Below are 15,868 nucleotides of genomic sequence, written 5' to 3'. Positions count from 1 at the left end.
AGATTTTCTAGTGCAATCTATCAGAGGGATTAAACCTCTGTTCGTGGACCTGATTGAAGGCGTTCATCGGTTCCAGGGAGAGACAACAAGAGCAGAATTGTTCTGTTGGTGTCCATTAATCTCGTTGCGAGATTTGAGGTAAAATTTATTTAATTGTTATTTAAATTTTACACACACGTAATTCAATCGATGAACGGTTGATACCCATACCATGGAAACGTTCCATGAAAAAAAAAAAAATTTTAAACTTCCGCTGCACCGGGTATCAATCGTAATTGGTCTGGGAACTCGCCAGTTTTCCAACATCAAACCCCTAGACTTTAGAGCAACTATAAGAAGTATTCTAGCGATTGGAAAAACTCGAAATCCAAAGCCACTTCAATATAGTTTCATAAATCATCTAAATTCAAAACGATTCGAATCTTCGGCTCAAGATGTATGCAAGTGCAATTAAACTCATTCAAATAAAAATCAAATAATTCAAATAGCATACAAGTATGTGATTTCTCTTGGACACTCGAATTAAATCAAATTCGAGTTAATCGTCCCAATCATTCGAATGTCGTCATTTTACCTTTTCAAGTTCGTCGAGGATTCAAATTTGAAAATAATAACGAACTAAATAAATATCAAATCGAATCAAAACCAATCAAAACAAGAAGCTCAATAATATACCTTCTTCAACTCTCGAATCGATTCAACTACAAAGTTCGTTCCAAACCCGAATCGTCAACCAAATCTGAAAATGTTGGAAATACGGATTCGATATCAATTCATCAACTCAAACAAACCCGGAGTTCAAACCGAATAATAAAACCGATAATCCAAAACTCGATTTCGACGGCATAATGGCTATAAACGGTCAAACCAAAAATCATCCACACCATCCAACCATTCTATATAACTCATATCAACTTCTCAATCAACAAAACAATCAAAATCCAACCAAAATCCAAAACCCCATTTTCGAATTCATGCCTCAAAAATCATATAAAATCCAAACTTCGTTCTTTTTCCGAACCGACTTCGAATACACGATCTATGCTAGCTCAAGCACAACATACTCTAAGATTATCAAATTCTAACAACCCAACAAAATTCAAAGTTCGTGGATCGTAGCAAAACTTACGTCAGAATGAAGCCCTCGTTGCGGTGATCATGAATATGTCTTCAATTCAAAATTCTAACAGACGGATCGTGCGAATCGAACGGAAGAAAAGCTTGGAGAATCGTTGGCCATGGTTTCTCGGCTTTAGGCATAAGGTAGAGGGGAAGGAGAAAGAGAGAGGAGTGGAGAGTGATGGTGAGAGGTAGATATTATATATAACAAATAATATAATAATCTCCCTTGACTAGTCAACCGGTTTAATTGCAATTCGGTCCCTGAAACTCCAAATTAAATCAATTTAATCCCGGCTCAATTAATCTCCAATAATTCCAAATTAAATAATAATCATTTCTGCTAATCTCGAAATAATTAATTTCAGGGCCTTACACAATACAAAGCCCATCTTACGCAGACGTTTATTTTAGGCAAGCTTGATAAACCTGAGGAGTTGTATGAGCCACCTGCTGGTCATGGTATACCAAAAGATGATTGGAGTGCGTTTTTCATCAGTCGTATGTCTGGAGACTTCATTGTAAGTTTCTTTATTATTTATAATTTGTACATAATCAACCAAAAGTCATTCTTTAACTATTATTCAAATTTGATTTGTCGCATATTTGAAATGACTAGAAACTAAGTGAGCAACAAAAAGATAGAAGAAAACAAAACGTATATCCTCATCGGCTTTCACGCAAGGGATATGCACGATTTGCGTCTGAAATAGTAAGTATTTCTTTACAAACCATCCAAATTATTCACATACAATTTATTCACATGTGTTATTGTATTTTTCTTCCTTGTAGGCGGCTGAATTAGGTGACGATGATGACATTAACAGGGCTATTATGTGGAAGAAAGGACGAGCCAAAAAAGCAGGAGAATTTGAAGGGGAGGATTTGACGCAAAGAGTACAAAAGATTGTAAGTGAATTCACATTTTATAAAATCAGCATGCTTTTTGAAATGACAATTGTTTTAGTAATTATTCTTTTAATTTGCATGACAGGATGATTATATCCAACAAAAAAGAGATGGTGTGCTGAGAATTGAAGGGACAAAAGAGGAAATCCTTACAAAAGCACTTGAGACCAAAGAATATGATGGGCGTGTGAGGGGGATTGGAGGTCATGTCACTCCAACCATATATTTCAATGCTAGCAGAACATTGAAGAGCAGTGGAGTTCCCACAGATGTACTCGAGGAGCATGAAAGGAAGTTGATGGAAGCAAATAGAATAGTTTCAGAACAAGGTGCACGCTTACAAAGACTTGAGGAAATGATGCATAACATGGGTGAACGCGGCATTTTAATGGATGACAAAGGCAGTTGCTCAGTGAAAAATCAAGTTAACCAAGCCAAGATGGAAGACAATGATTATGAAGACGTGTTGATTTTGAGCAAAGCCGATGCTTTATAGGTATGACAGTAGTTTGAGTCATATTAAATAGATGTAATAAAACTTATTGACATGTCTATTTGTCTTTTTTAGGGTAAATCAGCTGCATTAACTTTGGAATATAGCACAAATATTGTTGCTTATGGTACAATTATTTGTGTTGATCCTCAAAAGTTTCTTCATGGGGTTCCATTACTAAAGAATTGCTACCGAGTCTCTATTGATGTAGTAGTTGATAAATCAGTGCCTTTGCCATTTCCTATTGCAAATGAATGTGAAGTAGTGGGTGATGCTCTTGGAACCCATGTGGCTTGGCCACAACACTTGATAGTGGAGCAAGATAAGGTATATGTGATATTGCAACTTTATTCATTATTCAACCTACCTAACTTGTATGTATTTACAATTAATAGAAGCCTCGAAAGAAGGATTTGGCACCACCCAAAGAGAAACATGCTGTGTCACCTTCTGTCCCAATGTCACTACATATGATGTATTGTTATAGCAAGCATGCTTTGGGTGAAGGAAGATTTATATCACTGCATTTAGATCATGAGGTGTTCGATGATGATTGTGTAATTCTTTTGCACTGTGAGGACATTGATGGTTTGTATCATGTTGGGCCAATATCAGACAATTGTGTAATTTCCTATATATGGTAAGTTTTTTGGTTTTAAGCTAAGTAATACATCAACTTCATATTTTTGCTTACATTCATTTTTATTTTATTATATTTACAATGAAAGGTATCTTTACAAAAAAATGTTGGGAGATAACAAAGAAGGAAAATTCAGATTTGTGAATCCACAAAGAATCTCGGATATGGGAGAAACTACACATGACAAAAAGAGTAAGCTTGAAAGGTTGAACCAAAGGGCGAGTGCTTTAGCAGATAGACTGAGTGGTGCATCGGTTGATCAACTAGTTTTGGCGCCATGTAATATCGGGTAAGTAAAAATTTAAATATCAATTTGGTTGCTTTATTTCGATTATTTATTGAATTAGAAGCACTAATTATGTTTTTTTTGTGTAGCTATCATTGAATTCTCACTGTTATTCAACCATACAAGGATGTTATTTATGTGTTGGATTCCTTAAGTCACCGCATTCGTGATGATGATTGGAAATATGTAGTGGATATGTGAGTTTATATTTATTTATTTTTATCAAATATTTATTTCACTCATACAAAAACTCATATATCAAGTATATTGAAGGGCCTTGCGATTGTTTAACTCAAACAAAGGAAGGAAGGGTAGAAAGAATGCTATGTGGGTAGTAGTACAGGTATGCATAATTTATGTTTAATATATTATGTTTAAATATCTAAATTTGTCACCAAAAATTTTTCTCTACTACCATAGGGTCCTCGGCAGCCAGATGCAGAACAATGTGGTCTTTATGTGATGAGATATATGAGACAAATTATTCAAGAAGTTGAGAATATCGAGAACGTTTCAATACGATCAATAGTAATATTTCTTAACTCAAATAATTACAACTAAATTGTTTTAAATTTGCAAAGTTATTGTTATATGATTTTTTATTAACATAATATATGTGACTGTTCTCAAAAGGTGAGTACTCGTTAGAATAAATTAAAGAGGTGCTTTCAGAGTTGATAGAATGTATACAATAACACGTTTATGAATAGGTATGCACATGTATTTTGTGTCTTGAATAATGCAACAGCTATCATAATGCATGGATGCATTGAATTAATTCAGGCCTCGAGTGCATGTAGTATATGCGTGAATTGGTGGTTTGGGCACATGCAACTACTGTCCATATTTTTTTTTTCGAGCAGAAAGTTGGCGAGGCCTTCTGAAACTAGTTAGAATGTGTGTTGTTTACGTTATTTTCATGCTTCTTTTTCCTTTGCGTCTGTGATTCCCTTAGCGGTTCCTAGTGCGATATTATACCTATACTCCCAGTTCAAATGCTTCCCAGATTGCTCCTCAGAGGTGAATAGAAACTTGTCTAAACAACTGTTTCTCATAAACTCATATACTAATAGCCTATGCCTCCCTTCTTATCAGAATCCTATAAATCTCATCAGATTCAACTGGTGGGTGCTATTGATCATCGCCACCTCCATTCTGAACTTTTTCTCGCCTTGCTCGATCCCCTCCAACTGCTTGACTGCCACAACAGTTCTATTAGCAAGAACCCCTGCTATCCATTTGATCGATTAAGTAAAAATTCTGTGAAGGGCAACCACATACAGGGGATGAATCATTGTAACTGCATATCCCCATATTTCCACAGAATCCTAAAACTTGACACTGATCACTCACAGCAGGCCACCTCATAGTTGAAGTTCCACTACCTGTTAGAAGCATTTGTTGCCAACTTGCAATGATTTTTGGTTCCACGATTAGTTCTAGACTTAGGAAGTTTCAGTCTTCCTTCTCTTTTTCCATATAGAAAGGAATTACAAAGAGACCATGATGGATACTGAGATTTAAAGGATGAACTACCCCATTAATTATAAAAGTCTTAATTTTTCTAACATAAATTGAAATGGATAATGTGTGATTAACTGTAAATTGTATGTTACTGTTTCTCGCCACATGAAGTTACTATTAAAAAAAGATATGTACAAGAATTTGGTATCCTAGGAAATAAAGGGAATTAGCTTTTTCAAGTCAATCTGTGTGTAGGCTTAAGGTCAAAAAGTATATGTACAAGTGTTTATACACAGAAAGAAGATACCGGGAGACATCATAATTTGAATGTGAATAACGATTTAATCTATAGTTTCAAGATATAACCTAAATTTATATGTTTATATATGTATCCTTGTTCGATCATGCTCGAGTATATATGTGCATGTGGAGTGGCTAGCTCTGAAATATAGAGAATTAATGATCATGAGTTGCTGCGCATGCATGATATACATATGATATATGATATATATGAACTGATGAATATGGGATATATGGGCTTTGCAAAGATTTATAATATTTGTTTGCAAAGGAAGTTACCATCATTAACAGCGTGAAAAACTTCATGTGACTTTGCTATAATTAATGTTCCAGCACCCGTTTTATATGTACATTTATATATTTGTGTATGATTTGAAGAACATGGTCTCTTTGGACAGGCCTGCAGCAGGCTTATCTTTTGAATCTGTAACGTCCCAATTTCTCAATCGAAACGTTACTCAAACATACTTACTTAAAAATTTGGTAATAATAAAAACTTTGCGGAAGTATCATCTTATTTATTAAAATAGCGTATAAAATGTTCACAACATAAAATAGAATCAAAAAATATTTGCCAAAACATGGCCATCAACTAAAAAAAAAATTAAAACTTGTTTGCCTCTCATCAAATAAAAAGGTTTAAAAAATCTTCCATTCTAAAGAATTCACACTCATGCATTTCCCGTTGGACCGACCCCTGCCTCTTCTTCATGTCCGCCCACATAATCATCAATAAAAGCATCCACGTCATCATTACCTGCACCATTCAAGTATAGTGAGTCGAAAGACTCAGCAAGAGCATGCAGAAAAGGATTTTCTAACTTTAAAAGGAAAACATTAACTTAAACTCCCCTGCAATAAACATAACTTTAATATAGCCATATCATAAAAATATTTGGGGAGATGAAGTATGAGTAGTGTGGTAACCGTCATAATGAGTCATTCATAGTCCTGTTGATCAACAAGCATATGGCATTACGCCCGTAAACTTTCATTCTTTGGATAGCCGCTTCGGAGCTCAACCCAAAGTGCATACCCCGTATAACCATCTCGTGAGCCATGCTTGGATAGCCGCTCCGGAGCTCATCCCGAAGTGCATACCCCATATAATCACCACAAGACGCATAAATCATCAAAATATTTTTCATGCATCATATCATTCATCTTATCATGTCATTTCATAAATCTCGTACATGCTCATAAAGTTTCTCGTGATGCTACATGCTTAAAATCCGTCAAAACATTTCATGAGAAATTAACTTTCATGAGAAAATCACATAATCATGCAATACATAACTTGACTGATCCATGTGAGGCATTCCATCCGTTTCGGACCTTGAAAACTTTAAAATTCTTCATGAACATTCTTAAAAATAATTAAAATACATTAAAGTATCAAAATCATGATTTTTAGGACTCAAAAACTCATAAAATTGGATGGAAAAATCGAGCCTGAGGCGCGGCCGCTCTGTCTCAACAGCACGGGCGCGCTAGCCCTGTGCGGCCACGCTGCTTCTGCAGTGCGGGCGTGCCGCCCGCTCGACTTCTTGCGACAAAGCGGCGCGGACGCGCTACTTAGTAGCGCGGGCGCTCCGTCTGTGCGCAGAGATTTCGCAGCTCAGGCGCGGGCGCGCAGTCGCGGCGTCTGATTCCGAAAACTGATCTTTCTGCACTTTCTTCAAAATCCCCAATGCTTTGGGACGTTTTTCCATCAAAAATACCATTCAACAACATCATAATCTCAAAATAACTTAGAAGCTGGCTTAGTTCCAGGCAACAATTCTATCCCAAATTCGACTTCCTTGACTGGAGGCAATCCCGCAACATCATCGGGAAAAACTTCTGGAAAGTCCTTCACTACCTCCACTTCCACAAGTTTCGGTCGTTGTACCTCCAGATCACCAATTAGACTCGCAAGAAAGCCTGTACACCCATTACTCAATAATTTCCAAGCTGTTCCTATAGAAATCATACCTGGTGCGCTCTTCTTAGAGGTAGTGCGGAATGCAAACGATTTCCCGTTCTGATCTTTCAATGAGACAGTTTTCCGTTTGCAGTCAATAATAGCCTCATGCCGAGACAACCAGTCCATCCCAAAAATCGCATCGAAATTCACCATTTTCAAAACAATAAAATCTGCACACAAAACTAGACTCTGCATCTGAACCTTGCAATTTCTTACCACACTACTACTTTCCAGTTCTTCTCCTGAGGGTAACGACACACAAAATTTCGAAATAGATTCATCCAGAAAGACCCCCAATTTCATCATAAAATTAATAGATATAAAAGAGTGCGTAGCTCCTGAATCAATCAACACGAAAACAGGTAAACCAGCGATACGGATCATACCTGTGACAATTGCAGAATCTGGGTCAACCTGATCGTGATTCATAGCAAACACTCTTCCCCTGATAGGATCCTTCGACTGCGGGCAATCCTTGGCGAAATGCCCTGGCTTCTTGCAAAGAAATCAAGTATTGGTCCCAAACATGCATTGACCTGAGTGTGGCTTCCCACACTTTTGACATATAGGTGCATTCGCTGGCCTTGGAGCATTGGCGTTCGGCTGATTCTGTCCCTGAGGTCGCGCCTGATTGGGGTTTTTGCGCTGCTGCTGCTGCGGTCTCCTCTGAGCTGGGGCTTGGTACGGCCTCTTCTGACTAGACCCTTGTTGTTCTCTCCCTTGGTAACTGGCTCTTTTCGCTTGCGATTCTTTGATAATATCATTCCCATCTTTTTCTGACAACATAGCCTCATCGACTGCTGCTCGGTACGTTTGTGCCCCACTCAATCTGACATCACAACGAATAGTGGCATTCATTCCCTCCGTAAAATGCTTCAACTCCTCTACAGCATTACCCGAAATCGTGGGCACAAAATACCTCCCCCTTTCAAACTTTTTCACATACTCAGCAATGGACATGCTCCCTTGGAGGAGCTCCAGGAATTCTCTAGCAAGTCTAGTCCTGGTGCTGATAGTGAAATATTTCCCATAGAACACGTCTTTGAATCCATTCCAAGTCAACGTAGTCATATCCACAGCAGAACGGGCTCCCCGACACCAAATCCTTGCATCATCACGAAACATAAAGATGGCACACCTCACACGGTCTGCATCAGTGAGCTGCATGTAGTCAAAAATGGTCTCCACTGACTGCACCCATTCCTCGGCTACAAGGGGATCAGCCCCTCCTCTGAACTCCTGCGGCCCTAGATCCTTAAACTGTTTAAAGATCGGATTAGTTAGTAGTGGCTGATTGTTGTTCCGTCCTCCCGCTTGTGCTTGGATTAACTGTTGAATCTGCTCCCCTTGGGCTCTACTCTGCTCTTGCAACAGAGTCGCCAACCCAGCCAAAAACTGGTTATTCTGATTGTCCTCATTGTTCGGATTCCTACGGTTAGCCATGATCCTGATGTCCATACAGTCCACATGCTTAATTACGTTATTTAAACATAACATCCTAATTAACATGCATAAGTATTAATCGCAAAAGCTACCATGCATCTTTAACAATCCATAACATAGAACTTACAGACATGAAGACGAAGCATAGGGTCGTGGCGAGAATGCATGTGTGCAAACAAACCCAGAGAGAACTGCTCTGATACCAAGCTGTAACATCCCAATTTCTCAATCGAAACGTTACTCAAACATACTTACATAAAAATTTGGTAAAAATAAAAACTTTGCGGAAGCATTATCTTATTTATTAAAATAGCGTATAAAATGTGCACAACATAAAATAGCATCAAAAACTATTTGCCAAAACATGGCCATCAACTAAAAAAAATAATTAAAACTTGTTTGCCTCTCATCAAACATCTTCCATTCTAAAGCATTCACACTCATGCGTTGCCCGTTGGACCGACCCCTGCCTCTTCTTCATGTCCGCCCACATAATCATCAATAAAAGCATCCACGTCATCATTACCTGCACCATTCAAGTATAGTGAGTCGAAAGACTCAGCAAGAGCATGCAGATAAGGATTTTCTAACTTTAAAAGGAAAACATTAAATTAAACTCCCATGCAATAAACATAACTATAATATAGTCATATCATAAAAATATTTTGGGAGATGAAGTATGAGTAGTGTGGTAACCGTCATAACGAGCCATTCATAGTTCCTGTTGATCAACAAGCATATGGCATTACGCCCGTAAACTTTCATTCTTTGGATAGCCGCTTCGGAGCTCAACCCGAAGTGCATACCCCGTATAACCATCCCGTGAGCCATGCTTGGATAGCCGCTCCGGAGCTCATCCCGAAGTGCATACCCCATATAATCACCACAAGATGCATAAATCATCAAAATATTTTTCATGCATCATATCATTCATCTTATCATGTCATTTCATAAATCTCGTACATGCTCATAAAGTTTCTCGTGATGCTACATTCTTAAAATCCGTCAAAACATTTCATGAGAAATTAACTTTCATGAGAAAATCACATAATCATGCAATACATAACTTGACTGATCCATGTGAGGCATTCCATCCGTTTCGGACCTTGAAAACTTTAAAATTCTTCTTGAACATTCTTAAAAATAATTAAAATACATTAAAGTATCAAAATCATGATTTTTAGGACTAAAAAACTCATAAAATGGGATGGAAAAATCGAGCCTGAGGCGCGGTCACTCTGTCTCAACAGCGCGGGCGTGCCAGCAGCGCGGCCGCGCCTCCCGCTCGACTTCTTGCGACAAAGTGGCGCGGGCGCGCTACTTAGTAGCGCGGTCATTTCGTCTGTGCGCAGAGATTTCGCAGCTCAGGAGCGGGCGCTCTGCTCCGCAGCGCGGGCGCACCGTCGCGGCGTCTGATTCCGAAAACTGATCTTTTCTGCGCTTTCTTCAAAATCCCCAATGCTTTGGGACGTTTTTCCATAAAAAATACCATTCAACAACATCATAATCTCAAAATAACTTGTACCAATACATCAATCATTTCAAAGATGTTGAATTAAAAACCTTCAAAACTACTTTTACCCAAAAAAATCTGATCTAGTGCATTCAAAACTTTCAAAACTCAATAAACATGAACCGAACACCTCAGGAATGCTTACGTATCACAATCAAGCAACATACTCATAGAAATTTTCAAGAAGACATTCATAGATCATCAATCAAACACCTAGGGTTTTACCTAAAAAAATACATATATTCTTGAATGGGTTTAAAAATAGTAAAAACTTATCTGGATCGTCTGATTGGGATTAACCTGGACTGCAGAACGATCTAGCCTTGAGAAGCCGAAAAACCCTAGCTTGGAGATCGCAGTGTTTGAGAGAGATTTTGAGAAAGAAGAGTGAGCGTTCAAATGAGAGTTCAGAAAACTTCTGAACGCTTTTCTTCTGTGACTAATGGGCTCCAACACGGCCCATTAGTTACACTTAAAATTCTTTAAAATTTTTACTCTCTCAGTAAAATACTTCTGCATCTACTAACTTTACTAAAAATATTTTTCTTAACTCGTTTCAAGGCTAGGCTCGTCCCTACGACCCAAAATTAAACCCAACCTAAAACTTTTAAAAAATAATATAACACATAATTCACATAACAATTAATATTATAAATAACATGCATTAAATCATATAATTAAATCAATTAATCGTGATTAAGCTAGTGGACTTTTTGGACCTTACAACTCTACCCTCCTTAAAAGAATTACGTCCTCGAAATTTGACTTACCAAACAGTTCAGGATAGCGTATCTTGTTCTGTTTTCCAAGTAGCTTCTTCAACCAACTGGTTGCTCCATAAGACTTTCACCATTGGAATCTCTCTATTTCTCAACCTACGAACTTGTCTGTCCAACATTTGAACAGGCATCTCCTCGTAGGACAAGTCTGGCGTCCATTTCACTGGCTCATGACAGATAACATGAGAAGGATTTGCCATATAATTCCTTAGCATAGAGATATGGAAGACATTGTGGACACCCCCAAAGTTGGGTGGTAGTGCTACTCGGTAAGCTCGAGCCCCAAATTTTTCTAGGATCTCAAAATGTACTATATATCTTGGACTCAATTTACCCTTTTTTCCAAATCTCATAACTCCTTTCCATGGTGACACCTTTAAAAATACATGGTCACCTACTTCAAACTCCAAATCTTTACGTCGCTGGTCGGCGTAACTTTTTTGTCGACTTTGAGCTGTCAAAATTCTGTCTCTAATCTTAGCTATTACATCCACCGTTTGAGTCACTATATCTGGTCCCAAAACAGCTATCTCTCCAACTTCATCCCAGTGTAAGGGAGTTCTACACCTTCTCCCATACAATGCCTCATAAGGAGCCATGCCAATAGTTGCTTGATAACTATTGTTGTATGTAAACTCCACTAAAGGTAATTTCGATTCCCAATTCCCTCCAAAGTCGATCATACAAGCTCTCAACATGTCTTCGAGTATTTGGATTACTCGTTCTGACTGACCATCTGGCTGAGGGTGGAAAGCTATACTGAAAGCTAGCTTTGTTCCCAATCCTCTATGTAAACTTCCCCAAAAGTTTGAAGTGAACTTAGGATCCCTGTCAGATACTATCCTCGCTGGAACTCCATGCAATCTGACAATTTCTCGAATGTACAGCTCTGCATACTGATTCATCGAGAAGTTATTCCTGACTGGAATAAAATGAGCTGACTTGGTTAACCTGTCAACTATCACCCAAATCGAGTTCATCCTTCACGGTGAGACTGGCAATCCTACTACGAAATCCATAGTGACATCTTCCCACTTCCATGTGGGTATTGGCAAGGGTTTTAGGAGTCCCGCTGGCCTTTGATGCTCAATTTTTACCTGTTGACAAGTCAAACGTTCACTCACAAATTCTACGATATCCTTCTTTATACCTGGCCACCAATATAAGGATTTCAGATCCTTATACATTTTCGTACTTCCTGGATGAATGGAATATGGAACAGTATGGGCTTCAGTCATCACTTCCACTCTTAATGAGTCTACTGCTGGCACCCACATTCTACCTCGGTGATGAACAATTCCATCTTTGACAGTGTACAATGTACCACCCTTGGCTTCATCTCTGTTCCTCCACAACATCAACTGTTCATCAGAAGCTTGGCCTACTCTGATTCTCTCAAGAAAACTAGGTACTACTGTTAAGGCTGCTAGAGTGCATACCTCCATTGGTTCAAATAGCTCCAAACTCATACGTTCAAATTCAGCAATCAACTCCTGCTGCACTGTTAATTGGTTCAATGTTGCAGACTTGCGACTCAAGGCATCTGCTACAATATTAGCCTTACCAGGATGATAGCTAATGTCACAGTCGTAGTCCTTCACTAATTCCAGCCATCGCCTCTGCCTCATATTCAACTCCTTCTGAGTGAAGAAATATTTTAGGCTTTTGTGATCAGTGAAAATCTGACACCTTTCGCCGTACAAGTAGTGTCTCCATAGCTTCAAAGCAAAAACAACTGCCGCCAACTCAAGATCATGAGTCGGGTAATTCCTCTCATGGACCTTCAGCTGTCGAGATGCATATGCTATTACTTTATCATCCTGCATCAGCACAGCTCCTAATCCACTCTTAGAAGCATCGGTATAAACCACAAAGAGACCCGTGCCTTCGGGAATTGCTAGCACTGGCGCTGAAATCAGTCTTTCCTTCAATTCTGTAAAGCTCTTCTCACATTGTTCTGACCACACAAACTTCACACCTTTTCGAGTTAAGGAAGTCAGTGGTAGGGCTATCTTGGAGAAGTCTTGAATAAATCTCCTGTAGTAGCCTGCTAAACCCAAGAAACTTTGTATTTCTGTAGCATTCTTCGGGGCAGCCCAATTACGAACCGCTTCCACCTTCGACGGATCCACCTCAATCCCCTTAGCTGAAACTATATGACCCAAAAATGAAATCTGCTCCATCCAGAATTCACACTTACTGTACTTAGCATACAGTTGTTTTTCTTTCAAAATTTGCAACATCGTAGCCAAGTGCTGATGATGCTCCTCCCTACTACGAGAATATATCAATATGTCATCAATGAAGACTATGAGAAACTGATCCAAGAAAGGTTGAAACACCCTGTTCATCAAATCCATGAACACAGCTGTTGCATTGGTCAACCCAAACGGCATTACCAAGAACTCATAGTGGCCATAACGAGTCCTGAATGCTGTCTTCTGCACATCTACATCCTTCACCTTCAGCTGATGGAAACCTGATCGCAGATCAATTTTTGAGAACACCTCTGCCCCTTGCAATTGGTCGAACAAGTTGTCTATTCTGGGCAAAGGATATCTGTTCTTCACTGTAACTCGGTTCAGTTCTCTGTAGTCAATGCACAATCTCATTGATCCATCTTTCTTCTTGACGAACAACACCGATGCACCCCAAGGCGATACACTAGGTCTGATGAACCCCTTATCCAGTAATTCCTGCAACTGATCCTTCAATTCTTTCATCTCGGTCGGTGCCAATTTGTACGGTGCCTTAGAAGCTGGCTTAGTTCCAGGCAACAATTCTATCCCAAATTTGACTTCCCTGACTGGAGGCAATCCCGCAACATCATCGGGAAAAACTTCTGGAAAGTCCTTCACTACCTCCACTTCCACAAGTTTCGGTCGATGTACCTCCAGATCACCAATTAGACTCGCAAGAAAGCCTGTACACCCATTACTCAATAATTTCCAAGCTGTTCCTGCAGAAATCATACCTGGTGCGCTCTTCTTAGAGGTAGTGCGGAACACAAACGGTTTCCCATTCTGATCTTTCAATGAGACAGTTTTTCGTTTGCAGTCAATAATAGCCTCATGCCGAGACAACCAGTCCATCCCAAAAATCGCATCGAAATCCACCATTTTCAAAACAATAAAATCTGCACACAAAACTAGACTCTGCATCTGAACCTTGCAATTTCTTACCACACTACTACTTTCCAGTTCTTCTCCTGAGGGTAACGACACAAAAAATTTCGAAATAGATTCATTTGGCAAGACCCCCAATTTCATCATAAAATTAACAGATATAAAAGAGTGCGTAGCTCCTGAATCAATCAACACGAAAGCAGGTAAACCAGCAATACGGATCATACCTGTGACAATTGCAGAATCTGGGTCAACCTGATCGTGATTCATAGCAAACACTCTTCCCCTGATAGGATCCTTTGACTGCGGGCAATCCTTGGCGAAATGCCCTGGCTTATTGCAAAGAAAGCAAGTATTGGTCCCAAGAATGCATTGACCTAAGTCTGGCTTCCCACACTTTTGAAAGATAGGTGCATTCGCTGGCCTTGGAGCATTGGCGTTCGGCTGATTCTGTCCCTGAGGTTGCGCCTGATTGGGGTTTTGGCGCTGCTGCTGCTGCGGTCTCTTCTGAGCTGGGGCTTGGTACGGCCTCTTCTGACTAGACCCTTGTTGTTCTCTCCCTTGGTAACTGGCTCTTTTCGCTTGCGATTCTTTGATAATACCATTCCCATATTTTTCTGAAAACATAGCCTCATCGACTGCTGCTCGGTACATTTGTGCCCCACACAATCTGCATCACGACGAATAGTGGCATTTAGTCCCTCCGTGAAATGCTTCAACTCCTCTACAACATGACCCGAAATCATGGGCACAAAATACCTTCCCCTTTCAAACTTCTTCACATACTCAGCAACGGACATGATCCCTTGGCGGAGCTCCAGGAATTCTCTAGCAAGTCTAGTCCTGGTGCTGATAGTGAAATATTTCCCATAGAACACGTCTTTGAATCCATTCCAAGTCAACGTAGTCATATCCACAGCAGAACGGGCTCCCTGCCACCAAACCCTTGCATCATAACGAAACATAAAGATGGCACACCTCACACGGTCTGCATCAGTGAGCTGCATGTAGTAAAAAATGGTCTCCATTGACTGCACCCATTCCTCGGCTACAAGGGGATCAGCCCCTCCTCTGAACTCCTGCGGCCCTAGATCCTTAACTTTTTAAAGATCGGATTAGTTAGTAGTGGCTGATTGTTGTTCCGTCCTCCCGCTTGTGCTTGGATTAACTGTTGAATCTGCTCCCCTTGGGCTCTACTTTGCTCTTGCAACAGAGTCGCCAACCCAGCCAAAAACTGGTTATTCTGATTGTCCTCATTGTTCGGATTCCTACGGTTAGCCATGATCCTGATGTTCATACAGTCCACATGCTTAATTACTTTATTTAAACATAACATCCTAATTAACATTCATAAGTATTAATCGCAAAAGCTACCATGCATCTTTAACAATCCATAACATAGAACTTACAGACATGAAGAAGAAACATAGGGTCGTGGCGAGAATGCATGTGTGCAAACAAACCCAGAGCGAACTGCTCTGATACCAAGTTGTAACGTCCCAATTTCTCAATCGAAACGTTACTCAAACATACTTACTTAAAAATTTGGTAAAAATAAAAACTTTGTGGAAGCATCATCTTATTTATTAAAATAACGTATAAAATGTGCACAACATAAAATAGCATCAAAAAATATTTCCCAAAACATGGACATCAACTAAAAAAAATAATTAAAACTTGTTTGCCTCTCATCAAATAAAAATGTTTAAAACATCTTCCATTCTAAAGCATTCACACTCATGCATTGCCCGTTGGACCGACCCCTGCCTCTTCTTCATGTCCGCCCACATAATCATCAATAAAAGAATCCACGTCATCATTACCTGCACCA

At 39.4% G+C, this 15,868-nt stretch overlaps 2 protein-coding genes across 2 annotated transcripts; both read right to left on the bottom strand.

The window, feature by feature from the left end:
* Positions 1–6,952: 6,952 nt before the first annotated feature.
* LOC140860865 (uncharacterized) lies at positions 6,953–8,620 on the bottom strand. Its single transcript, XM_073263871.1, has 2 exons — positions 7,714–8,620; positions 6,953–7,665 (listed from the first exon to the last, which is right to left on the bottom strand). The coding sequence occupies exons 1-2, from the start codon at positions 8,618–8,620 to the stop codon at positions 6,953–6,955; spliced, it is 1,620 nt and encodes a 539-aa protein (XP_073119972.1).
* A 2,291-nt stretch (positions 8,621–10,911) lies between these two features.
* Positions 10,912–15,065, bottom strand: LOC140860858 (uncharacterized). The gene is made up of 6 exons (XM_073263863.1): positions 14,797–15,065; positions 13,576–14,707; positions 12,649–13,086; positions 12,108–12,549; positions 12,010–12,062; positions 10,912–11,496 (listed from the first exon to the last, which is right to left on the bottom strand). Exons 1-6 carry the CDS (start codon positions 15,063–15,065, stop codon positions 10,912–10,914), a joined length of 2,919 nt encoding a protein of 972 aa, XP_073119964.1.
* Positions 15,066–15,868: the final 803 nt, after the last annotated feature.

The sequence above is a fragment of the Henckelia pumila genome, chromosome 1 (assembly GCF_033568475.1).
Source record: "Henckelia pumila isolate YLH828 chromosome 1, ASM3356847v2, whole genome shotgun sequence".
In the NCBI taxonomy this organism is placed as follows: Eukaryota; Viridiplantae; Streptophyta; class Magnoliopsida; order Lamiales; family Gesneriaceae; genus Henckelia; species Henckelia pumila.
The sequence above is the reverse complement of the archived record's forward strand: the minus strand, read 5'-3'. Positions and strand labels throughout refer to the sequence as shown.